We start from the raw sequence: 27,659 nt of genomic DNA on the forward strand, positions 1-27,659 counted from the left end.
GTCATATGCACGATGCAGGCATTAATGTTTCGCGTGCACGCTCTTGCTCACTTGCTCTAGATTCCGGGAGATATTATCCAATTTGCGGGTATCAGGGAGCCACTGTCAATATACGGGAGACTCCCGGAACTTCCGGGAGACTTGGGATGTCTGGTGTGTGTCTCAGTCAGTGCGTTTACATGCACATAGAGAAAATCGAATTTCTGCCGTTGCTCGACTGAAATCGAAACTCTAAATGGCATGTAAACACCTTAGCTAGGCTGAAATTGAACCGAACTTGATTTCTCGCAATCGAGCTACACGACCTAGATTATGCGATTTTTGCCGAGCTACTTAGTGCATGTAAACCCTATCGAGCTACGTAGTCGAGCCGCTTACTTCAGCACTGCCCCTTCCGGAAGTGACGAGTGACGAGACCACAAGCGGGAAACACAACAGCCTCGGTCGGCATGACAACGAATCATGACAACGGCATGAATCTTTTCTTTTTGTGGCATTGTTTGCACTGTTAAAATTTAGCTCACTTACTGTATCACCAAATACATCTGTACAGCTGTTGCATAGCTGTGAATTGTGTACATAAACAAGTCATTGTATTTGTGTGTGTGTGTGTGTGTGTGTGTGTGTGTATATATATATATATATATATATATATATATATATATATATATATATATATATATGAGTGATTCCACGCTTATGGGTACTGAAATGGGGACATGAACTTATTCACCTAAAACCATTTCTTTTTTTACCATCAGGTCACAAAACATGTAATCTTAAATGAATGATATGATATGTTAAAAGATAACTTTAATTTTCTGAGATGTAATAAAAACATATTTATATGCCAAAGTCAAGCCTATGAGTTCCAAAATGATGTCTGTTACATTACTTCTGTTACGATTGTCCATCTCGCGTCTGTTACAAATTAATTACAATCTAGCTATATACCAAGTTAATCTTATTGAAAGAATGTGTATGTTTATTCTACTACACATGTTTATTAATTATATTTGCTAAAACATCACCTTCCTATGTTTCAAAAAGTAATTCTACATTGTTAAAATTGAGAATATATATGTCCACGACACTTCTGTTACGTTCTGACTTTGGCATATAAATATGTTTTTATTACATCTCAGAAAATTAAAGTTATCTTTTAACATATCATTCATTAAAGATTACGTTTTGTGACCTGATGGTAAAAAAAAGAAATGGTTTTAGGTGAATTTTTAAAAATAAGTTCATGTCCCCATTTCAGTACCCATAAGCGTGGATTCACTCATATATATATATATATATATATATATATATATATATATATATATATATATATATATATACACGTGTGTGTGTGTGTGTGTGTGTGTGTGTGTGTGTGTGTATATATATATGTCCAACATCTGAAGAATGTCAATAAAAACAAAACAATTGAACTTTTTGTGTGTTTATTAAGACATAAGTTAAATTGTAAGCAAAAAATATATTTTTTTGTAAGCAAAAAATGGACTTTAGAAAAATATACAATTGTGCAAAATAAGTTGTCTTACAAAACAGTGGTCTGCGCTGGACAGTTTGTAGCCATACAGTCTGTTAGAGCAAGCCTAACAGCTTGAACACGGAACTGCCAGTGTTGCCAGATTGGGAGGTTTTAAGTGCATTTTGGCGGATTTGAACATGTTTTGGGCTGGAAAACGTCAGCAGTATCTGGCAACACTATAGCTCTTCTTCATGATGACAACCGGAAGTGTACCAACACGATGGGGCGTGTAGCACCACCTGTGGCTCGGGTGCACAATGCACCTTACACAATAGCTCGATTTCACAGTTGCATATAGGATTGGATTTCTCTGGCACCCCTGCTGGGACCCTTTGCTCGATTACCGACAGTAGCTCGATTTGGATGTGCATGTAAACGTACTGAGTGTGGTATCAGACAGAGGCAGACAGACTCTAAACAGCCCTAAACAGCATCTCAGTTCTTGGTGAACGAGTCAGCAGGTCTGCAGCACTTTGTATTCTCAGCAATTAACCAGAACCTCTGTAGCACACTGTGAGTGTTAAAAGGCCAACAGGCCAGTTTTCCCTCAGGACAACTGTCAGAGTTTCCAGGGTCAGATTAATGGGTGCTTGGTAAACATGAATGCACATTATGTAGCTAGGTGAGTTACTAGGATTTCTTCATTTAAATTCATTTAACCCTTTCACTGGCTTTTCATTTTTCAGCAGAAAGGAAATCGACTTATCGGACATTTTCAATCAGTACAGTATAAACAAATTAATTATTTTATCACCGCAAGTCTGTTATTAGATTATTCAGGGCACTGTTGGGTTCATGTGAGTAGAATATCGTGACTCTGTATTTAGCTGCTGGTGGACAGGACGATGGGGAATGGGAGGGGTGTGAGCCCTAAGCTGGACAAACAGGTCACACACCTCCACAATAACAGATTGGTACAGAGATAAAACAGACAGTACAACTAAACCTTTTTTGATAGTAAAAGACTATATGCAACTGCCACAATAAAATTATAATATTTAAACCCAGTAGGCTAAGTACTCGAAGAGGGACAGGCTCCACCAAATTTAAATGCCTGAGACACACCAATCATGGACTGTTAAAATGTCATCAGTGATGCCCCTACGGCCCTTGCCGACTATGGGAAGAAGAAGAAGAAGTAAAAGAAGAAGAAGACTAGGTAAAAAAAGAAATACCTACTTATAAAAAACTGCAAATTCTTTAAGCTCCGAATGTCTACTTTGATATGAGCCATTAACCAGTACTGTGGAGTGTGACATCACAAACAAATTCAATGTTGAACATGGGCAACACTAAAACAAGTGGAAATGCCATTTTCTAGCTTCTGGTTAAAAAAAAAAAGTTCTTGTTTTCTGAAGACTCGTTATTTCATAGTATACTGTGTATATATAATTTCCACCCTAAAAATATAGGCCTCATTTTCACCTACATATAATACATCAAATTCTATTAAATGTTTGTGTAGTATGTGGGACATGGATCTATTAAAGGTACAGTGGTGCTTGAAAGTTTGTGAACCCTTTAGAATTTTCTATATTTCTGCATAAATGTGACCTAAAGCATCATCAGATTTTCACACAAGTCCTAAAAGTAGATAAAGAGAACCCAGTTAAACAAATGAGACAAAAATATTATATTTGGTCATTTATTTATTGAGGAAAATGATCCAATATTACATATCTGTGAGTGGCAAAAGTATGCAAACCTTTGCTTTCAGTATCTGGTGTGATCCCCTTGTGCAGCAACAACTGCAATTAAACATTTCTGGTAACTGTTGATCAGTCCTGCACACGGGCTTGGAGGAATTTTAGCCCATTCCTCCGTACAGAACAGCTTCAACTCTGGGATGTTGGTGGGTTTCTTCACATGAACTGCTCGCTTCAGGTCCTTCCACAACATTTTGATTGGATTAAGGTCAGGAGTTGACTTGGCCATTCCAAAACATTAACTTTATTCTTCTTTAACCATTCTTTGGTAGAACGACTTGTGTGTTTAGGGTCGTTGTCTTGCTGCATGACCCACTTTCTCTTGAAATTCAGTTCATGGACAGATGTCCTGACATTTTCCTTTAGAACTCACTGGTATAATTTAGAATTCATTGTTCTATCAATGATGGCAAGCCGTCCTGGCCCAGATGCAGCAAAACAGGCCCAAACCATGATACTACCACCATCCTGTTTCACAGATGGGATAAGGTTCTTATGCTGGAATGCAGTGGTTTCCTTTCTCCAAACATAACGCTTCTCATTTAAGCCAAAAAGTTCTATTTTGGTCTCATCCACCCACAAAACATTTTTCCAATAGCCTTCTGGCTTGTCCACATGATCTTTAGCAAACTGCAGACAAGCAGCAATGTTCTTTTTGGAGAGCAGTGACTTTCTCCTTGCAACCCTGCCATGCACACCATTGTTGTTCAGTGTTCTCCTTGTTGTTCAGTGTTCTCCTGATGGTGGACTCATGAACATTAGCCAATGTGAGAGAGGCCTTCCATTGCTTAGAAGTTACCCTGCGGTCCTTTGTGACCTCGCTGACTATTACACACCTTGCTCTTGGAGTGATCTTTGTTGGTGGACCACTCCTGGGGAGGGTAACAATGGTCTTGAATTTCCTCCATTTGTACACAATCTGTCTGACTGTGGATTGGTGGAGTCTAAACTCTTTAGAGATGGTTTTGTAACCTTTTCCAGCCTGATGAGCATCAACAATGCTTTTTCTGAGGTCCTCAGAAATCTCTGTTTGTGCCATGATACACTTCCACAAACATGTGTTGTGAAGATCAGACTTTGATAGATCCCTGTTCTTTAAATAAAACTCACACCTGATTGTCATCCCATTGATTGAAAACACCTGACTCTAATTTCACCTTCAAATTAACTGCTAATCCTAGAGGTTCACATACTTTTGCCACTCACAGATATGTAATATTGGATCATTTTCCTCAATAAATAAATGACTAAGTATAATATTTTTGTCTCATTTGTTTAACTGGGTTCTCTTTATCTACTTTTAGGACTTGTGTGACAATCTGATGATGTTTTAGGTCATATTTATGCAGAAATATAGAAAATTCTAAAGGGTTCACAAACTTTCACGCACCACTGTACATATGTGTCAAATTCATTAAAAGGTCCCTAAAGCAACATGGCATGTTCAACTGCCTAAATTCCAAGGTAATGTGGAGGGTTTCATTTTTTCATAGGAGTTATTGGATACACAGACGCAAGCCTTAGGGTTGGAAGAGTAAAGGATCTTAAGAGGTTAATTAGTCTCACAAGCAAGTCCTCAAATACACTGAAATACAGAGAGCCAATCAGATTGCAGCCTTCATCATTTTGAAGACCAGAAAAATGTACACATGATAGATGTGCTGTAGCCCATAGTCAGGGACTAGAGGTTAACTAACTCGTTTACGAAGTGAATAATTAACTCACTTTCAGCCATGCTATATGTGTGTGTGTGTGTGTGTGTGTGTGTGTATATTGAGGGAATTATTTCTTCAACTCCTCTCCTAAAGAAATCCAGACCAAGTTTTTTGTTTGTTTGTTTGTTTGTTTGTTTGTTTGTTTGTTTGTTTGTTTGTTTGTTTAAACCCATCGCAGCAATATCCTAACCACAAGCTTCTTGGTGTGGTTCTTAAAATGGCAGTGCTACTAGTGAGGAGAGCTCTGTTGACTGGCATCTGTTGATAGTGTCCTCCTCTCCTCCTCAGCACTCATTTCCTGTTTCAGAGAGGAAGCACAGACCGGGTGTTGAAGCCCTTTTGAAGGGAGCTCTATCTCCGAGAGACACATCTGTAATAAATTTGGGGAGCGCACAGCCCTGTGTATCTGATTCAGCTCCTCTATTCATCACATTTGCAGATTGTATCATGGTAATCTTATCCCTTTGGCATTTAATTTTATTGGCTGAGCATTCCTGGGAGATATTACCTGAGAAGGCCTTTAAAAAGAAGCTTTAAAAATGTTAGAGTAGCGTGTCTCTGCCTTGAGCTTTCACACATGTAACAGGCCCCTTTTGACAAGATCTGCAGCTCGTCCCTGAAGTCGGGAGGGATACGTTGGTCTTCCTTTGATTCCGCTCCACCTAAAGCACCGGTGCAGAACGCTCTCATCCTGAGCTGTTTAAAGCATACCAATTTGACACCTTCGGCTGTAAAGGGGGCTTTGCCACCAGTGGCATCTTAAGCAATGACTGACTGGAAAGATGACATTTTATTCCTCAAACCGGACATTGATCCAATTACAGGTGTCTCTCTTTTGCTGTGATGTCCACGTATAGTAAAGCTGTTTGTCCAGAACTTATCACAGACCACTGTACTTGTTTTTCAGCCTGATTTATGAGGACTTTAAAAAAGGTCTAAAAAGGATCCCAAAGGCTTCAGGATTCAGAGCCTGTCGATGCTATGTATAAGCACACCCTTCACCTCTACCTCACATTCCTTTTTTCCTACCTTGTTTGATAAATCAATGTCTTATTCATCTAACCATGACAAAGACCACCTGAAGACGACCTTCTCCTTTTCCTCCTTTATGTGTTACGCTGATAAAAGCAAGTGATGAACTGGGCCTTCTTGTACCCAGTTGGATGTTCTAATGAACCCACAGGCTTGCTGAGGTTATCGTTTCTTCTCCAAGCTGCTCCTCTTCCTCTGCAGTGCCCAACGCTACCAAATCCACCTCTAGATCCAGAGAGCAGTTCCACATATAGAGATGCTGCCACAAGGGCTTCAGTTCAGTCAGTTCACAAAGCCACATTCACTATCCACCATCTGAAAGTCTGCTTCGAGCTTTTTGTTTTTCAATCGCATCAATCTCTCTTTCCTCATATGACTTGCACTTTCAGTCTGATTATTATGATGTTCAGCCTCAGTAAATCAGACTCTCCTCTGGAGCCAAACCGAGTCATGGCATGCTTGTATAAATCCCAGCTTTAGAAAAGCAAGCACGCTCATAATGAATTGATTGTGCGTTTGTGGTGCAGGAAAAGAATGATCTCTTTTGCTGACAGAAAGCCACTGCTTCCTTTCTTTATTTGTCCTCTGTTGATTCATCATGCATGCAGCGTGTTCCCAAGCTCAGAATTAGTCATCAATTGTAGGCTGTTTCAGGAAAAAAAATCTGGTGATGTGTTTTCTCACAAAAAAGTCACACTCTCTTTAATTAGAACTAATGCTCATACTGCTGGAGTAATTTAAATAAATTATGGTTAAAGCTATTGTTTTTTGCTGAGATTTTGCAAACCAATCAGCCCTTTGTTTATTGTTGTGTACAATTTACATTTTACTGTCTTGTGAGCACCTAATGAAATATACCTAATGTGATTGTTAATTCACTGATTAATGCCTTAAGCTAAGGTTTTTGACACTACGGAAAATCTTTAGTTAATGAGCGCGTCAAGGTCATTGTCAACAAACTTGTCAGTGCACTGCCTATAGTCTCAGTGGGTTTGCACATACAATTATGCAGTTATTTTATGTATCAGTGTGCAATCTGCATTGTTTCCTTTCAAATGCAGCATCGCTCTCAGCAGTTTGTGTAGCCGCTTCCTCTTCAGAAATCCTTGGCAGGAATAAAGGACCCAAACAAAGACACTGTGTATGAACAGATCCTCTGCTGAGAAAGTTGAGGATGTGGATGTGTGCAACACTCAGAGGTCTGTGTCCGTCATTCAGAGGCAGACTGCATCCTCTTAGGGATGCTCACAAATCCTGTGTGCACTAGAGAGAGAGAGAGAGAGAGAGAGAGAGAGAGAGAGAGAAAGCTGCCACTGCTGGTAGAATTTACTCACAAAAACACAGAAAGAGGAGCAGATACTTTATTGTAAAAATGCCTCTCTTTTTTTCTTAATACCAGAGCCATCAGCTGTTGTGTTTTTATTTTGGCATGTGTATGTGTGTGACCACCTGCAATCAGGCTGTCTTTACCTAAAAAGAAAAAAGTAGCAAGCCCGTGCGCAGACTGAGTGAGCTTTACAAAGAATATGAAGATTAGCATCTGCTGCCTCCCAGGTGAACACCGACAAGTGGAATGATAGATGGATGGAAGGATGAATGGGTGGATCAGTGGGTGCTCATGAGAGCATGTGGGTTTGGTTGCTGGGTGTGAAGTTTCAGAGGGAAGAAGAGAGAAAGAAATTTGGCACAGAGCCCGTTTCTCAGACAGCTATGTCTGTGTTTGTTGCCGTCTCCACTCATGCACTGCTGGAAATGAAGTTGCTCATATACACTTCCTCTGACAGGCCATAAGCATGTAAGAAACACAACAGGAAGCCTCATTCTCACCTACACACACACATCCCAAGACATACAGACGAAAAAAAAATAGCATCTGACTTATGATTCAGTTAAATGTAATTAAATGTCAATATAAGCACAATAGAAAGTATGAAATGGATAATACATTGAAATAGATTTTTTTTTAAAACAAGCTGTTTATTTAATATCACTAGCCAGTACTAGCCTTTGTTAATATTGATTTTTATGTCTAGCTCTTTAGGTCTCTTCATCTCAGGCTTCGTCCTGATCAGTTGTAGATATGCAGGAATGGCTCAGTGAGCAACAGGAGGGCAGATTGCTGTTCTGACAGAGCTGGGCATGTGGAAGCAGGCCAGAGCATTCACCCATCTGCAGTGTAGACATTAACCTTTAAGCCATGGAACAGTTCTGAACTGCAATCACAGCTCTGTGTGAGCTGAGAGAGAGAGAGAGAGAGAGAGAGCAGTATAGAAAGTTCAGTAACTGTATCATCCCCTGCGTTGGAGCCCTTGTATATCAGGATCTTTATAATTTTCCTCAAGGTGCCCTGGTGCCAGCAGCAGTCTCCCAGCATAAATCAGAAAACTCACTCAGCCAGCAACAACAGCGTCCTTCTGCCTGAGCCTCTGCACTGGGGAACTGAGGACACAGAGCAGCAGACAGGTAGAAAGAGCAAGACAGCATGACTAGAGACAAAAAGTGAGATAACATAGCTGGAGAAAGACAGTGAGACAACATGGCTGGAGACAGACAGTGAGACAGCGAGGCCGGAGACAGAGAGAGGGACAGCATAGCTGGAGACAGAGTGAGACAACATAGCTGGAGACAGAGAGTGGGACAGCATAACTGGAGACAGAGAGTGAGACAATGTGGCCAGAGACAGAGAGTGGGGCAGCATAGCTGGACACAGAGAGTGAGACAATGTGGCCAGAGACAGAGAGTGGAGCAGCATAGCTGCAGACAGAGAGTGAGACAATGTGGCCAGAGACAGAGAGTGGGGCAGCATAGCTGGAGACAGAGAGTGAGACAGCAAGACCAGAGACAGAGAGTGGGGCAGCTGCAGACAGACAGTGAGACAGCGAGGACAGAGAGAGGGACAGCATAAGCTGGAGACAGAGTGAGACAACATAGCTGTAGACAGACAGTGAGACAATGTGGCCAGAGACAGAGAGTGGGGCAGCATAGCTGGAGACAGACAGTGAGACAGCAAGACCAGAGACAGAGAGTGGGGCAGCTGCAGACAGACAGTGAGACAGTGAGGACAGAGAGAGGGACAGCATAAGCTGAAGACAGAGTGAGACAACATAGCTGTAGACAGAGAGTGAGACAATGTGGCCAGAGACAGAGAGTGGGGCAGCATAGCTAGAGACAGAGAGTGAGACAGCGTGGCCAGAGACAGAGAGTGGGGCAGCATAGCTGGAGACAGAGAGTGAGACAGCATGGTCAGAGACAGAGAGTGGGGCAGCATAGCTGGAGACAGAGAGTGAGACAGCATGGCCAGAGACAGAGAGTGAAACAACATGGCCGGAGACAGAGAGTGAGACAGCATAGCTTGAGACAGAGAGTGAGACAGCATAGCTTGAGACAGAGAGTGAGACAGCATAGCTGGAGACAGTGAAAAAACATGACTGAAGACATAGAGTGAGAGGTTGGATATATCGATTGGGGGTCTATCCAAATCATGGTTAAAGGTAAAGAGTGAGACACTAAGTATAGATGGACACACTGGGACAGCATGGTTGGAGCTAGAGAGTGTGACAGTGAATGTGGTTGGAACTAGAGAGCGAGACAGCATAGTTGGAGCTAGAGAGTGAGACAGGATGGTCTCACATGGGTCAGGCATGTCTGGAGACAGATAGCATATGATGCAGTCACACAGTCAAAAGCAGTATTTTTACACACAACCTCATTTTCACTAAACAAATCCTGCAAATCCTAAAGGTGTTCTTCATATTAGCCTTTAGTGCTTCTGGCTAAACTTAGGGGTCATATAGTGTGGCTTTATGCTAAACAGAGCGTCTCATTGCCCCTGAATGAACTATAGATCTCTCACTCATCTGGACTGCTTAGTGAAGCATGGAGCTCTGCTTTATGATGCTGTCTGATGTGACATTAGTGCAGTGTTGGTATGCATGATGGTCATAATATTGTCACAGTGCTGACGTTTTTCCAACTTCCCCACTGCTCTCAGGCTGCTGCTGTCTTCTCCATGCAAGAGCTCTTTTATTGTTCGAGCATCACAAGTCTGGCTGTGTGACTAGCTTTAGGTGAGAACATCTGCCTGGCAAATAATTGATTGAGTGAATGAATAAATGAATATGTTTACTGGTAAGTGCACACAAACATCACAAAATACGGCAACTACTCTTCTATCACTGTTTCTATCTTTATGTCCATTTAGACTTTGCTATTAATCTTTATTTTCACCTCTAAATCAATTCATGGATTCTAACATGGATTCTCTGCAAGCAGAAAGCCTGTGCAAGGTTGGAAAGTAAATAAAACAGTTTACATTGTTTTGGTGAACTTTATTTAGGTTTACTAAAGCACAAGTGACAAAACAGGATATAGACAGAACGAAAAGAAAAATTTTGTTAAAACCTTATTGTCATCTTGCGACAGCATGCGACAGGTTTTCCTGCCAGACAAGCGAGGGATGGTGTACGGCGAGCCAGTCATTATTGCAAAATAAACCCTGACATGGTGACGCATGACCCGGATGCAAAGTATACAGCCTGCTGTCCATTATCCTGCTTATTGCACGGCTACTTACTAAAGAAATCAATAATTAACACAAAATATTGATTTAAAATGACTTTACTGGTTTAAAAATGATTTTATTGCGCCCACAGCAATGTAAACTCTGTGGCTTTCTTAGGATTAGCCTGCCTAGTCTACAGAACAGGGCGGCACGGTGGTGTAGTGGTTAGCGCTGTCGCCTCACAGCAAGAAGGTTCTGGGTTCGAGCCCCGGGGCCGGCGAGGGCCTTTCTGTGTGGAGTTTGCATGTTCTCCCCGTGTCCGCATGGGTTTCCTCCGGGTGCTCCGGTTTCCCCACAGTCCAAAGACATGCAGGTTAGGTTAACTGGTGACTCTAAATTGACCGTGAGTGTGAATGGTTGTCTGTGTCTATGTGTCAGCCCTGTGATGACCTGGCGACTTGTCCAGGGTGTACCCTGCCTTTCGCCTGTAGTCAGCTGCGATAGGCTCCAGCTTGCCTGCGACCCTGTAGAAGGATAAAGCGGCTAGAGATAATGAGATGAGTCTACAGAACATTAAAATTAATATTAGAAAAATCTCCCATGGTGTTTTCTGATGGAATAGCATTTATTTTATTTTATTTTTTTGCCACACGGTGTCATGAAAGAGTTGATGATGTTAATTTGATTATTAAAGCAACAAAAATTTACTGGACGACTTTCTGTGGATTGATATGATTGGGCGTGGTCCTCAGAGTCTATGATCAGAACTATGTCCATAGCAACAGTCTGTTATTCAGAGCAGCGGTCTGCTGTTCAGAAATAACAGACTGTACAATGCCGTAACTGACCAAACAGAATCGAGTACTCAACAAAGCCGTGTAATAAATACAGTTCAAATTTCTGGACAAATGTTCGTTTTCAGTTGTTATTTTCTTGAACACAGCTGTGAGTCTAACACTAAAGACCAGGATGTGGATGTACAGACACTCAAGCCCACACAGACAAAAGCACTCAGCATTATCACACCTAAAATCCTTCACTAAGTGCTCCTGGCCTTGCACCATGACATCCTGCACCACAGAGCCGCACGCAGACAAAGCTTCCCACCACATCTTGAAATACTGCTGTGAAAACCCTGATAAAAAGTGCTCTGGAAATGTAGGAAATGTGCTTTAGGCTCTCAACTTGTGTTGGAGTGTGCAGACAGGCTGCAAGACACAGGAAGTGATGACACGTTCTCCTTGGTGTCTCCCACAACCCAATACAGAAAGTATGAACCAGAACGGGATGGTACATTACAATAACGTTACGTTTTCTAAATATTCAGGGGTTTCATACTTAACATTTTGTACTCACACGTATCGCTGTCATGTATTCTTTGATTATCCAGTATTATTATATCCCGTCACATTGTATTAACGTTATATTCACGATATTTTCAATCGAAATTGATCTAAAAGCCCGGAACTCCAATTACGGAATGTACCTCGGCGTGACGTCACAAAGAAATCCCATGTGGCTGAACGAACGCCATCTCAAGTCAAATGTGGTTTCACACTGATTGGAAAAATGTGGGTCATAAAACAGAAGCACAGGTCAAAAAAAGATAAGAACTTGAAATGTATACAATGTCAGCTGAAGAAACGAAAAGGTAGAGATAGGGGAAGAGGCAAGAAATTGTAAAATAGATGAATAAATAGTAGTTAAGTTACAGTGTTCAGCGTAATTGAGTACACCCTCTTTGAAAAGTAAAATTTAAACAATATCTCAATGAACACAAACAATTTCCAAAATGTTGATAAGACAAAGTTTAATATAACATCTGTTTAACTTATAACGTGAAAGTAAGGTTAATAATAACTTGGATTACACATTTTTCAGTTTTGCTCAAATTAGGGTGGTGCAAAAATGAGTACACCCCACAACAAAAACTACTACATCTAGTACTTTGTATGGCCTCCATGATTTTTAATGACAGCACCAAGTCTTCTAGGCATGGAATGAACAAGTTGGCGACATTTTGCAACATCAATCTTTTTCCATTCTTTAACAATGACCTCTTTTAGTGACTGGATGCTGGATGGAGAGTGATGCTCAACTTGTCTCTTCAGAATTCCCCGTAGGTGTTCGATTGGGTTCAGATCAGGAGACATACTTGGCCACTGAATCACTTTCACCCTGTTCTTCTTCAGAAATCCAACAGTGGCCTTAGATGTGTGTTTAGGATCATTGTCATGTTGGAAAAGTGCACGACGACCAAGGGCACGGAGTGGTGGTACTGTAGCATCTTCTCTTTCAGTATAGAGCAATACATCTGTGAATTCATGATGCCATCAATGAAATGCAGCTCCCCGACACCAGCAGCACTCATGCAGCCCCACATAAGGACACTGCCACCACCATGTTTCACTGTAGGCACCATGCATTTTTCTTTGTATTCCTCACCTTTGCGACGCCGTACAGTTTTGAAGCCATCAATTCCAAAAACATTTATCTTGGTCTCATCACTCCAGAGTATAGAGTCCAAGTAGTCTTCATCTTTGTCAGCATGGGCTCTGGCAAACTCTAGGTGGGCTTTTTTGTGCCTGGGCTTTAGGAGAGGCTTCTTTCGTGGACGGCATCCATGCGTGCCATTCCTCTGCAGTGTACGCCGTATTGTGTCACGGGAAATAGTCACCCCAGGTTGGCTTTCTACTTCTTTAGATAACTGCAGTGAACTTGCATGCCAATTTTCTTCAACCCTTCTCATCAGAAGACGCTCCTGTCGAGGTGTTAACTTCCGTGGACGACCTGGACATCTCTGTGAGATGGTTGCAGTTCCATCTTTCTTAAATTTTTGTACCACTTTTGCTACAGTATTCTGACTGATAAGTGAAGCTTTGCTGATCTTCTTGTATCCTTCACCTTTGTGGTGGAAAGAAATTATTTTCTTTGGGGGATTCTGAAGAGACAAGTTGAGCATCACTCTCCATCCAGCATCCAGTCACTAAAAGAGGTCATTGTTGAAGAATGGAAAAAGATTGATGTTCCAAAATGTCGCCAACTTGTTCATTCCATGCCTAGAAGACTTGGTGCTGTCATTAAAAATCATGGAGGCCATACAAGGTACTAGATGTAGTTTTTGTTGTGGGGTGTACTCATTTTTTGCACCACCCTAATTTGAGTAAAACTGAAAAATGTGTAATCTAAGTTATATTATTAACCTTACTTTCACGTTATAAGTTAAACAGATGTTATATTAAACTTTGTCTTGTCAACATTTTGGAAATTGTTTGTGTTCATTAGGATATTGTTTAAAATGTTACTTTTTAAAGGGGGTGTACTCATTTACATTCAGCACTGTATATGTTTTGACAATAAAACAACTAAACAGTATATTTTGTTTTTCTTCTAACTTTATTTATCAAACGGGATGGGACGGGTTCATCTATAAAGGCGGGATGACTAATGTAAGTACCGATTAATAAAATGGTGGATGTGACGGATGTCTCTGTGAAACTGGAACAAAAAAGGTAGATTATACATTATGTAAATAAATGTCACAAAAATGGTATTGTGGGACAGAACACTTGTTATACATGGGACGGAACAGCATATAAAAACCCGGAAGACAAATATAAGAAGATGCATGACGGTACTGTTCCGTCCCGTTCTGTTCTGTACCGGGTTCTGGGAGATGCGTTCTCCTTGCTTTATTGTGTTAGCTAACAACACATTTTATTCAGTATTTGTCAAGCTTTTTACCACATTTCAATATGTAACAATATAAGCTTGTTTGTGTAGATCAGTGGCTCTAGAAGTGTTTTTAATATCCCACAGTTGTCAAAGATATTATATTTATTATTCAGTTCTTGTAGTTATTTCCCTCTTGCACTGGTGACTTGAAATGAATGGGTTTAATCCCATCTTCAATAACTCAAAAAGTAATCAGCCATTGAGTACTGTATACTTGCACCTAATTCAATTTTATTTGTATAGTATTTTTAACAATAGACATTATCACAATGCAGAAATCTGGATGTAGATGTGGATTTAGCTCTCTATTGAACAAGCCAGAGGTGACGAAGAAAACCTTGAGAGAAACCAGGCTCAAAAGGGAATGTGTTCTCTTCTGGGTGATGCCAGGTAGTGGAATTATACAGTAAATCATTACTCTTGTACAACTGTATACTATAAATTGAACGAGTACTAAGTGTGTTGAAAGGATGTTCACTATGAGCGTCACAGTCTTCATGATTACAGCAGTTTGTTCTTAGATACAGTGGAAATTTCAGGAACAGATAAATGGCTCCAATAAATGGAAATTACTGTACAAATTGAAATAATGAATCTAATATTTCAATATTTTGATGTAAAGAAGGGGTTCAATTTACAGTTGAGATCAGAAGTTTACATATACGGACATAAATGTCATGGCAATATTGGGCTTTCAGTGATGTCCCTGAACTCTTCTTTTTCTGTCGCAGAATGATTATATAACACATCTTTAACAGAAAAAAAAAACATTTGGTGCATAAGTTTCAAGTTATTTTGCTTTTTTTTCAAATCAACACAGAGTCGTGTGTGTGTGTGTGTGTGTGTGTGTGTCGCACCACGGGATTTTTGTACCAGATGGTCTGTTTACAAAATGTGTAAAAATGGCGTTGAAAAGCGCACAATATTTTGCTCTGTTTTTGCTGGCTGATCCAGTAACTATCAGTGAATCATCACCTCAGTAGCACCCCTACGGGATCACCCAGTGAAAACGGTGCAAAATATTGCACACCTTTCAATGTCGTTTCTATACGTTCTGTAAACAGAGCATCTGGTACAAAAATCCAGTGGTGTGACATTTTATATATATGCACACACACACACACACACACACACACACACACACAGAACACACCTAATATTTTGTTAAATGTCCCTTACAAAGTTTCTCCAGATGGTTTTGATACCCATTAACATTCTGGCAGAATTCTAGTTTTGACCACTTTTCTTGGCAGAATTGGTAGAATTCATTTAAATGTGTGTTTCCTGGCATGGACCTGACTTTTAAGCACAGTCCACATATTTTCATTGAGGGTTGAGGTCAGGACTTGTTTTAAACTTTAAGCTTGCTTTATCCATTCCACAACCAGCTCTGATGTGTAATTGGGTTCACTGTCCTATTTGAAAATCCAGTTGTGTCCAAGTTTCTGATGGTTTGAGGTTATGCTGAAGAATTCTGAGGTAGTCCTCCTTCATAATTCTGTTTACTTTCTGCAGTGCACCAGTTCCACTGGCAGAAAAACAGCTCCAGAGCATGATGCTACCACCACCATGGTACAGTGGTAGAGTATTCCTTTGTACCTCATTGCAGCCAAACAAATCAATTTTTGTCTGACAATAAAACCTTCTGGGTGGCACGGTGGTGTAGTGGTTAGCGCTGTCGCCTCACAGCAAGAAGGTCCGGGTTTGAGCCCCGTGGCCGGCAAGGGCCTTTCTGTGCGGAGTTTGCATGTTCTCCCTGTGTCCGCGTGGGTTTCCTCCAGGTGCTCCGGTTTCCCCCACAGTCCAAAGACATGCAGGTTAGGTTAACTGGTGACTCTAAATTGAGCGTAGGTGTGAATGTGAGTGTGAATGGTTGTCTGTGTCTATGTGTCAGCCCTGTGATGACCTGGCGACTTGTCCAGGGTGTACCCCGCCTTTCACCCGTAGTCAGCTGGGATAGGCTCCAGCTTGCCTGCGACCCTGTAGAAGGATAAAGCGGCTAGAGATAATGAGATGAATGAGATGAATAAAACCTTCTTGCAGAAGGCTTTTTCTTTGTCTGTTTAGACAGCTGAAAACTTTACTCGAACTTGAAGATGTCAATTTTGGAACAGGGCCATCTTTCTTGGATGGCAGCCTCTCAGTCTCACTTGACTATAGACAGCGTTCCAACAGCTTCAATTTCATGGCAGGCCTGTGCCTGGGTGGATTTTGGGTTGTTTCTGACCATCTGAACTAATTTCCTTTCAGCTGAGGGTGACAGATTGGGTTTTCTTCTGGACCTGGTCAAAGTGGCTACACCTCCCAATAAGTTGTACTTGCAGGTACATACAGTTGTTTGAACTGATGATCTTGGAATCTTCAGTTGTTTAGAAATGGCTTCCGGAGACACTGCTGAGTTGTGTAACTCTATGATCGTCTTTCTCAGATCTGCACTGAGCTCCTTACACTTTCCCATTGTACTGTGTGGTGGTCAATCCAATGAATGTTGTCAAACAAAAGATTTTTTTTTTATGTTGGCACAGAGAAGCTACCAGCTGTATTCAATCATGATCACTAACAGGAAGTTAGGAGGGCTTGACCTTGGCAAATTAAAAGACACTGTGGAACTTTCAACACAACTGAATTAATAATCGAAGTGGGTGTGAGTCAATTTTTGATTCTGTATGTATAATTTTGACTGTTTTGATTTCAGAAAACCCAAAATAAATTAAAACTTATGCACCAAATTCTTGTTTTTTTTCCTATTAAAAATGTATGTTGTACAATCACTTTGCCACAGAAAAACAACAGTTCAGGGGGCATCGTGGCTCAGGTGGCTAAGGCGCCATACCATAAATCCGGGGACCTGGGTTCGATTCCGACCCAAGGTCATTTCCCGATCCCTCCCTGTCTCTCTCTCTCACTCATTTCCTGTCCTGTCTCTACACTGTCCTATCCAATAAAGGTGAAAAAAGCCCAAAAAAAATCTAAAAAAAAAAAAAAACAACAGTTCAAATAAATCAGTGAAAGCCCAATATTGCCATGATATTCATGTCCATGATAACCTTCATGCCCATGTATGTAAATTTCTGACCACAACTATATTAGTTATATGGTGTGTCAGAAGTTGATATTCATCTGACGCCCATATAGAGTGGACTGGTACTTTTTTTGGTTCAGGATTGCTATGGAGACATATAAATTTCAGTGCTATCGTAAATACATCTAAAGACATACATCAAAAATAAATACATCTAAAATACTTTGCTTTGTCTGATGCAGTTGTTCTCATGTACATCACGAATTGTAATCCGTTGTGATCTCCTTGCTCTCACATCACACCTATAAGCTTCCTTCTTTGTAAAGAAGGATTCTGTAGTGGGGTAAATGTCTGCCGAGATATGTATCTATGTGTATGTTTAAGAGTGCGTGTGTGTTCATATGTGCACTCTTCCCTCCTGTTCAATAATTCATCAATTCAGCACTGCAGGGAACAGACAAAGATTTATGGCCTGTAATTGTGCAATGTCTGGATTTATCAGAACCATAGAGAAAAAATTGACTACAACTACAAAAGGCCTCTTCTGCATGTATTTGATCAGCAGTGAGAATTCATCAGAAGGAGGGGAAGAGGGAAGGATATAGGGAGAAAAAGAATGAGAGAATGAAAGGGAAGAAGGAAGAAAGAGAGACAGGTCAGGAATGGGAGGGGTGTGGAGGTTTCATTAAGGGATCATGGCGGCCTCCTGGTGTTTCCCATCTTCATCCTCTGATCCACAGAACCTCAGCCTCTCCAATTAATATGTAACCCTTAGAAGAAAATGAGAGTTTATTGATTTAGTTGAAGGCATGCATGTTTCTAACGGGGAAAGCTATTCAGATGCGGAGAGGATGGATAAGTGATCTCAGTAAGGGGACAAAGAATGATATGTGTGTGTGTGTGTGTGTGTGAGAGAGAGAGAGAGAGAGAGAGAGAGAGAGCAGTGACTTAGTGATGTTTAATCTCTCTTCCAAAGAACTAATAGAGGCTGTTTGGCTGCATTTTATTTTGTTGGTAATTTAATTTGGACTGGGCTGTTGTGAGGAGGGGATATGGAGAAAGGACTCTCACAATGGTAGCTCTCTTTAGGACGAAAAAGAGCAAGACTGAAATCCTAGATTACCTCCTCCACCCGTGACACTTCCCGCTCATGGAGAGGCACTGGGATGTGACCACAGAGACAGACGGGTTATTGCCTGGACAGATTTCTCCCTGAGTTGATTTTCATTTTCTTGATTTTCAAAGTGGCCAGTGATCTGTAACAGGCCCTTCAGCGGGCAGAGGGAGGGGGCAGGAGCACAGTGGACAGAGGTTAGCCCACTCTCGCAATGGAAAATATAACTTACACCAGCTCGCCTTCAATCCCTGTCTCTCTCTTTCTCTCTCTCTCTCTCTCTCTCTCTCTCTGTGACCACATCTACAGTCATCCTTCACAAATTACAGTTTTCACATTGTTCGTGTGCCTTTCTTCTGTGGATTTACCAGCTGGTTTAATCTTACACTCCTCACTCTCATACCAACATACCCTTCCTAATAGGTCCCACCGAGTTGCTGCATAAGGAATATTTGCAGATTAATACACTTCACGGTGGTGTAGTGGTTAGCACGGTTGCCTCACAGCAAGAAGGTTCTGGGTTCGAACCCAGCAGCCGGCGAGGGCCTTTCTGTGTGGAGTTTGCATGTTCTCCCCGTGTCTGCGTGGGTTTCCTCCGGGTGCTCCGGTTTCCCCCACAGTCCAAAGACATGTAGTTAGGTTGACGTGGAACAGCCTTGGGCTGAGGTGCCCTTGAGCAAGGTACCTGACCCCTGATTGCTCCCCGGGTGCTCTGGTGTGGCTGCCCACTGCTCTGAGTGTGTGTGTGTGTTCACTGCTTCAGATGGGTTAAATGCAGAGGATGAATTTCACTGTGCTTGAAGTGTGCATGAGACAAATAAAGGTTTCTTCTTTCTTCTTCTTCTTCAAGATAAATAACTGGACAATAACCTGGGCCTTCAGGAATTCACTAAATATCGTTATCCCATTATTGTAGCTGATTAAAACGCAGCAATAATTTTAAGAGTATTATTTTGCAAAGTTCTTGATGCTGATATGCATGTGCTATGTATATCATCAAATATTTGATCGTGAAGCAGCTCAGAAGTGTCAGAAGCACTATCTTTGTTCTGTGGATTAAGTAGCTAGTGTTCCGAGTTCACCGGTTGTTCTCTCCTTTGTGGGTTGCCTTTTGGTCTTTGCTGTCACAAGTTCTGAAGGTTGAAGAGAAAAGCGATGTCAGGAAGCTGATTGCTAGCACAGAATTTCTAAGACAATCTGAATCTCATATTCAGCTACTTTGCCACAGTGGATTAAGATGATCTAAGAAGGCTTTGTGGGGCTCGATAAAAATCAGGCGCAGTGGAGAAAGGCGCACCGGGAGAAATTTTTTCCTTTTTGTCCTTCAAAGTTAATTGTTAAAGTTATTTTCCCCCTCAGTGTTTCATGTGCTTTGCCAGGAAAAAGAGTGGCATGTTGTGCATGAATTTAATCACCATCTGAGAGATTTTCTGTAAAGCGTCAGGTATGATCATTTGTTATTCATTTGGACAATAAAAATCGTGCAGGTCATTATTGCAACAGGATATTAGTCTTATACCATAATTTATCACCGATTGACTGCTACGATGAGTGATGGTGTGTCTATAATGACCACTATGCCTTGTCTTGATGTCTATGATTCCTCCTGAAGTGAAAGGCTTTCGTTGAGCAGTGAAGATTAAGGCCATGTAGAGAAGTGGCACAATGCAGTATTAAAGAGAGAGAGAGAGAGGCAGAGAGGCAAAGTGCTCCTCCAGTAAATCTTGCCTGTCTGTCTGTCACTGCCCAGTTAAAGGTTACTGTAATCTGAGCTGTGTAACACTCGAGTGGGCTGGAGAATGCTCTCACCAGTTAATAGTGCAGCTGTGATAGATATAGCCTCAGCCAGGCAATAGAGTAGCTAAGAGTAGAGGAGAGAACGGCTTAGCTCACCCCCTCTTCTGGAGATGCCAGAGAAGCAGAGATGTGTCACACATACACACTGCGCACTATAGCTGTTTGAATTGTGAAATTAGAAGCTTTCGCCGACAAATATTACTCCTCAGCCCTGGGCTTGGCAGCCTCTTTGCCATCCATCACTTTCATGCCATAAAGTCTGCCCGCTGCCTCATGGAAACTTTCCAGAAGCTTTTTAGACTTTTTTTTTTTTTTTGGTTCCTGAAAGCATTCGGTTATTAGACAAATGAAGTAAGGCTTTGCAGACTTCATTCTTATTCTTGGCAGCGTGCTTTTTATCATAAGGCAGATAGTCATTAATTTACAGAATCAACGGCGGGAACATCTTTTGTGATCTCATATTAATTTTTTCCCCCGAATCCACCCCTCGGCAAAAATTACTCACATCGTTAAAAAATATTTAATTAGGCTGCAGTTTATCCACGGCTCACAGGGGAGAAGGGATTTGCATGAAGCAGGTCACATGGCGCAGCGGTGAGGGAGATTGGATGTGAGCGGGGTTCAGGGGGTCACCGCCTCTGCCAAGGACTCCTATTTGCCAAGGTCAGCCAGGTAGAGAGGTTTTCCCCTGGGTCCCCACTCAAAGACGACAGCTCCAATTGGCCTTTAATTAGGGCCTTCCTTTAAGCCTCTTCCTGCTGTTGGTTTATAAAGCTACTCAGTACTTTAACTCTTTCCTGTTGATTTTGGAACTCGCACTGTTTTGAGTTATAGCACACAGCCACCAAAAATCATTTACGACTGTGTTAGTGTTGTACAGTTCTTTAAAAAGTAGACACATATAAAGAACATAATAACATGACTAAAAGATCCTGCTTTGCTTAATAACTTCATGCAGAATGTTTTTAACTGGCGATGATGCAGTATAAGAAGGATACGTGTGCCATGAGCATTATTATTAAAATAAAACCAAAAGTATAAATTTATGCTTAGATTTTTGTACTAAACCAGGAAAATAATGTACATTTAAATAATTCTATCCATCCATTATCTGTAGCCGCTTATCCTGTGCAGGGTCGCGGTCAAGCTGGAGCTTATCTCAGGTGACTGTGGGCGAGAGGCGGGGTACACCCTGGACAAGTCGCCAGATCATTTCAGGGCTGATACATAGAGACAAACAACCATTCACACTCACATTCACACCTACGGTCAATTTAGAGTCACCAGTTAACCTAACCTGCATGTCTTTGGACTGTGGGGGAAACCAGAGCACCCGGAGGAAACCCACGCGGACACGGGGAGAACATGCAAACTCCACACAGAAAGGCCTCCATCGGCCACTGGGCTCGAACCCGGACCTTCTTGCTGTGAGGCGACAGCGCTAACCACTACACCACCGTGCCGCCCCATTTAAATAATTAAATAACTTAATTAATGAATTTCATGTATCATTGAAAATTTACACAGTATCAGTAGCTTGACTATGCTGCAAACCAGATTTTATTGTTATTCTTTACATTTTTTAAACCATTTTTCTTGTCATATTAAACAGTAATTTTAAGGGTGATTTTTGTTTGTTTGTTTGTTTGTTTGTTTGTTTGTTTGTTTGTTTGTTTGTTTGTTTGTTTGTGGATACTGTCAGGTAGTGAAGAAGATTGTTGTTTTTTTCTGTACCACGAGAGCAAACCCGCTAAACTCATACCTCTTATATATTACTGCCTGACTGACAGCTCATTCCATTTCTAACATTTCTTAAATTTCATCTCTTGTTGCCAAATTTTTAAAAAATATTCCCAAATCCATTAATAGAATGCATTCTGTTTTAATTGTGCTTGTGGAGTTGGATTTTAGTTGCAAGTTGAGAAGTACTTAATATACTGTATATTGATAACTAGAACGGCAATACCATGTCTCTAGTCTGAAGCTATTTTTATTTCTGATAAATTCATACTGGAGCACTATTACAAATGGAATTGCAATTTGTTCCAGAAGTTATATGTTTACAGCAGAGTTGGTTGGTGGCGTTATCAGTAATAGCTCTGTCTTTGCTGTCTGATGTGATAGGAGATATAGTTTATATTGGTAATGGTTATATAGGTTTGAATATGACAATTCAAACAGATCACATGTGCTATATGTACAAGGCCAGTCTGGATAGTCACTCAGGCCTGGGAAGTTGTCTTCGTACTCTGTCAGTTAAATCTTGTTTCGTAGAAGAGCTCGATTTTCCATGAACATGCTAAACATGCTAGTGACACTAATACTAATCTGTGACAGGCGTACTGATCCGAAAAACAATGACTGGCCATGATCATCATCAGAAAACTGAAAGAACTAAATAGTGGCTGAATAATGAACGATGTTGGAAAAATTTATTCTCCGTAAGATAACAGAGAGGGGAATGCAGTGAGGAATATCCAGTAGGTCAAGGTTCAATATTGTGAACATGAGATTTGTTTTGTATACTATATATTGTTTTATTTTAAGGTTTTTAAATAAATAAATAAGTACAACCCCGATTCCAAAAAAGTTGGGACAAAGTACAAATTGTAAATAAAAACGGAATGCAATGATGTGGAAGTTTCAAAATTCCATATTTTATTCAGAATAGAACATAGATGACATATCAAATGTTTAAACTGAGAAAATGTATCATTTAAAGAGAAAAATTAGGTGATTTTAAATTTCATGACAACAACACATCTCAAAAAAGTTGGGACAAGGCCATGTTTACCACTGTGAGACATCCCCTTTTCTCTTTACAACAGTCTGTAAACGTCTGGGGACTGAGGAGACAAGTTGCTCAAGTTTAGGGATAGGAATGTTAACCCATTCTTGTCTAATGTAGGATTTTAGTTGCTCAACTGTCTTAGGTCTTTTTTGTCGTATCTTCCATTTTATGATGCGCCAAATGTTTTCTATGGGTGAAAGATCTGGACTGCAGGCTGGCCAGTTCAGTACCCGGACCCTTCTTCTACGCAGCCATGATGCTGTAATTGATGCAGTATGTGGTTTGGCATTGTCATGTTGGAAAATGCAAGGTCTTCCCTGAAAGAGACGTCGTCTGGATGGGAGCATATGTTGCTCTAGAACCTGGATATACCTTTCAGCATTGATGGTGTCTTTCCAGATGTGTAAGCTGCCCATGCCACATGCACTAATGCAACCCCATACCATCAGAGATGCAGGCTTCTGAACTGAGCGCCGATAACAACTTGGGTCGTCCTTCTCCTCTTTAGTCCGAATGACACAGCGTCCCTGATTTCCATAAAGAACTTCAAATTTTGATTCGTCTGACCACAGAACAGTTTTCCACTTTGCCACAGTCCATTTTAAATGAGCCTTGGCCCAGAGAAGACGTCTGCGCTTCTGGATCATGTTTAGATACGGCTTCTTCTTTGAACTATAGAGTTTTAGCTGGCAACAGCGGATGGCACGGTGAATTGTGTTCACAGATAATGTTCTCTGGAAATATTCCTGAGCCCAGTTTGTGATTTCCAATACAGAAGCATGCCTGTATGTGATGCAGTGCCGTCTAAGGGCCCGAAGATCACGGGCACCCAGTATGGTTTTCCGGCCTTGACCCTTACCCACAGAGATTCTTCCAGATTATCTGAATCTTTTGATGATATTATGCACTGTAGATGATGATATGTTCAAACTCTTTGCAGTTTTACACTGTCGAACTCCTTTCTGATATTGCTCCACTATTTGTCGGCGCAGAATTAGGGGGATTGGTGATCCTCTTCCCATCTTTACTCCTGAGAGCTGCTGCCACTCCAAGATGCTCTTTTTATACCCAGTCATGTTAATGACCTTTTACCGAATGAGTTGCAATTTGGTCCTCCAGCTGTTCCTTTTTTGTAACTTTTCCAGCCTCTTATTGCCCCGTCCCAACTTTTTTGAGCTGTGTTGCTGTCATGAAATTTCAAATGAGCCAATATTTGGCATGAAATTTCAAAATATCTCACTTTTGACATTTGATATGTTGTCTATGTTCTATTGTGAATACAATATCAGTTTTTGAGATTTGTAAATTATTGCATTCCGTTTTTATTTACAATTTGTACTTTGTCCCAACTTTTTTGGAATTGGGGTTGTAAATAAATAAATAAATAAATGTCTTTTTAAAAGTAGTTTCTAACAAATATATTTACTCTTTGCTGTTGGTGAAACAAGTGGATAAGACACCTAGACAGAGGATAGATTTTTGCTTACAGTCTCAGTTTGTCACGTTTCCTGTTCCTGTGCATTGTGTTTGTCATCTCACACTGTGGCTCTTTATTGTGTATGCCTGTGTGGCCCAGGCCAAATGTTGGAGAACTCCAGTCAGGTTAAGTGCCTGGGAGCAGGAGGTGAGCATGTGTGCAGTTGATGCCAGAGAGTAATTGTGTCATAATGAGGAGGATGAGGGCTGGCACGCTCCCATGGCTCTTCAGCAGGGTTCAGTGACACTTAACAAAGCAGCCTGAGGCTCAGAGGGCAGGAGAGAGCGACCAGTGACAAAGAGAAGCTACCACTAGCATTTCATACAGCGTGTGTGTGTGTGTGTGTGTGTGTGTGTGTGTGTGTGTGTGTGTGTGTGTGTGTGTGTGTTGGCATGGGAGGTTATTATACTCATTAAGCAGAGAAAGATGGAGACAGAGGAAGTAGAAATGGGGGAAAAAAGCAAACAGGAAGGAAGCTGTCGATCATGTGATGAAAGTTGACAGCGGGGCTTATGGCTTTGATGGAGCAGAACAGTTAATAGCAGATAGCTGACATTTCTTGAAACCCTGCTAATTAAAGCTTTTCCTTTTCTAAGCAGAGCATAAAGTCCGTCCCTCTTGCTCTCTCATGTTTAGAGAATTGTGTGTTTTCATTAATCCGTGCCAGTCAGTCTTAATAAGCCAGAGGAAGAGAGAGGAAGCTGTGGTTTATATTGAGTGTCCTTCTACAGAATAAATGTGCTGCTCTGAGCACTGCCCATGCCCTCTCGCTACCATGCGCAGCCTCATCTACTATGCAAAAGCTCACGCAGTAATCCAAGTGTCCTTTCTGCAATCACAGAGTATAATCTGCTGCTCTCTTGTAACGCATAACACCAGTACTTTACTACATCCGCCTGGTGCACAATGCATATTAGAGATGGTATTATTGTTAGCCCTCCCCATCTCAACATCGCTGAGAATAACACTGCACAAGTGCTTTGTGAAAACACTTGTGTTGAAAAGTAGGCTCATTGTAATACAGTTAGAACAGTCGACAGGGCTGTGTTCATGAATTATAATAGACACAAAAGGTTTGTCTGCGGGAGACCTGGGAGAGAGAGATAGCTTTGGCATTTCATCTCCATTCGGAAATAGATTTTTTAAAGCACTCAGTGTAATGTATTCAGTGCACTGTTGCTAGCGTACCAACACACTGTCATCTCTCTTATTATTCAAGCTTAATCCAATTGCTCATTTGAATCGCTATCATTCCTCCCATCGTCATAATCCATGGTACTGTTTGTCTCTTGAGGATAAATACAGTTGTAAAATAGCTCTCTCCTGTTTCTGAAAAGGAGTTTTGTGTAAAACGAACACCAAACATGTGCAAGACGATCGGGAATCCTTGCCTCACCAATCACATCCACGCTTCCTTTGGCCTGTCGTTCACAGAACGTCCGAAGAGTTTTAGAGCAAATGCACATCCTACTTTGTGCTGAAAAAAAGCATTGTTAAACTGTGAGAAACAGAAGGAGATGAGGCTACTGTGGATAGAGTGTCTGCTGTGTGATTTTTCATTACTGTTTCAGCTTTAGGGCGGCATGGTGATGTAATGGTTAGCACTGTAGTACACCCTGCATATAGTATATGCACATCATGTAAAAATTATATTTCATTTTGAATTAATATCTGTTTGAACCCTGCAACGAGCTTGTCCAGGGTGTACCCTGCCTCTCGCCCATGGTCAGCTGGGATAGGCTCCAGCTTGCCCCCCGTGACCCCGCACGGGATAAGCGGTTACAGATAAAATAAACAAACAAACAAACAAACAAACAAACATCAGTTTGAATGTGTACAGTATGTGTTCTCCCTTATTGTGAAGTAATTAACATAAAGTACCTTTTTCTGCACAGTCAGTAGTAGTTTGATTTAGAAATGAAAGTATAATACAGTGCGTGTGTTTGTGATTGTGAGGACTGAAATGTCCAGACTATGTAGTAAAAACAGAGCTAACCTACAATGTCAGGGTCAGCAAGTGACGTAAAGTGCTTTTTTTTATCAAATCTACATGCTTCTTTTTTCAACACTGAACCAGTAAAACAATTTATTTTGTGGTAACTGAGGTGACGGTTAGGGTTCGATTAAGTATTAGTATTAAAATACTGTGTCCTGAAATGTTACAAAGGTGTGTGTGTGTGTGTGTGTGTGTGTGTGTGTGTGTGTGTGTGTGTGTGTGTGTGTGTGTGTGTGGAGAATGGGTAAGGAGGAACTCCACCTCCCACACATCCTCTCTATATTGTTTCTAATGTGTCAGCAAAACAGCCCGGCTTGTACATATTTACACACACTATATTACTGCATCGTACATTACACTGTAGTATGATTCAATAGACAATTTTGAATATTTAAGTTGTTTTCCCCACGCTCCTGTCCTCCTCTCTATTCTATATTGTTACCTATTACACATCCACGTCACAACTCCCCATCATGTTGTCATCACGTCTTCTCTGTATGAATTGTTTCAGCTTGGAACAGTAGATTTCTAAAGAGAAAAACTGCGCTGAGGAATTGAACATTAAAAGGATTATTTGCGTGCAGTCCTAATGTCCCTGTGGGTCAAAACCAGATACACACAGCAATGTGTAGAACTCACAGAAGCATGGCAGCGCCAGAGCTGCATTCTTGCTGGTGGTTTTTTGTTTCTGTTTTATTTTTGCTTGTCTTCCCTAATGTAAACTTTCCCCTTCCTCTTGTTCTCCTGAGTTTAGGAATACAGACCGTTTGCCATGAGTCATCACAAACATCATTAATTAGCTTGTCGCCACTCTTTCCCTTTTGTAATGGCAAAATAACATTTGCCTATAGCAAAGGCAGTGTGTGAGAACGGATTTGAATTCTATAAATCGCAACAAATAAATTATTTTAATTATGTTATTTCAAATTTGTCTGTGTGTGCGCAGGTGGAGTTGACAGGCAGCAGTGTGTTTGACTACGTGCACCCGGGTGATCAGGTGGAGATGGCCGAGCAGTTGGGGATGAAGCTTCCTCCAGGCCGGAGTCTGCTGTCTCAGGGAGCCGGGGCTGAGGATGGAGCGAGCTCAGCCTCCTCATCCTCACACTCTGAGACACCTGAACCAGGTAAGAGGGGAAAGCTTTCTGAAATATCCTGTCCAGTTTGTTTATATTGGCCATCTATGTAGTATTCGCAGCAAAAATTGCATATTTATGAATATAACTGTTATCT

The 27,659-nt window shown here is 41.1% G+C and overlaps 1 protein-coding gene across 2 annotated transcripts in view; it reads left to right on the forward strand.

Annotated features, from left to right (window-relative positions):
• Nucleotides 1-27,659, forward strand: part of LOC132894488 (neuronal PAS domain-containing protein 3) — a 430,383-nt gene that overhangs the window by 345,493 nt on the left and 57,231 nt on the right. For both annotated transcript variants that reach the window (XM_060934362.1, XM_060934363.1), the window contains one exon: nt 27,376-27,553. In XM_060934362.1, coding sequence (XP_060790345.1) covers nt 27,376-27,553 — 178 coding nt within the window. The remainder of the gene's footprint in view (nt 1-27,375; nt 27,554-27,659) is intronic.

Source organism: Neoarius graeffei, chromosome 11 (genome assembly GCF_027579695.1).
Source record: "Neoarius graeffei isolate fNeoGra1 chromosome 11, fNeoGra1.pri, whole genome shotgun sequence".
NCBI classification, from domain to species: domain Eukaryota; kingdom Metazoa; phylum Chordata; class Actinopteri; order Siluriformes; family Ariidae; genus Neoarius; species Neoarius graeffei.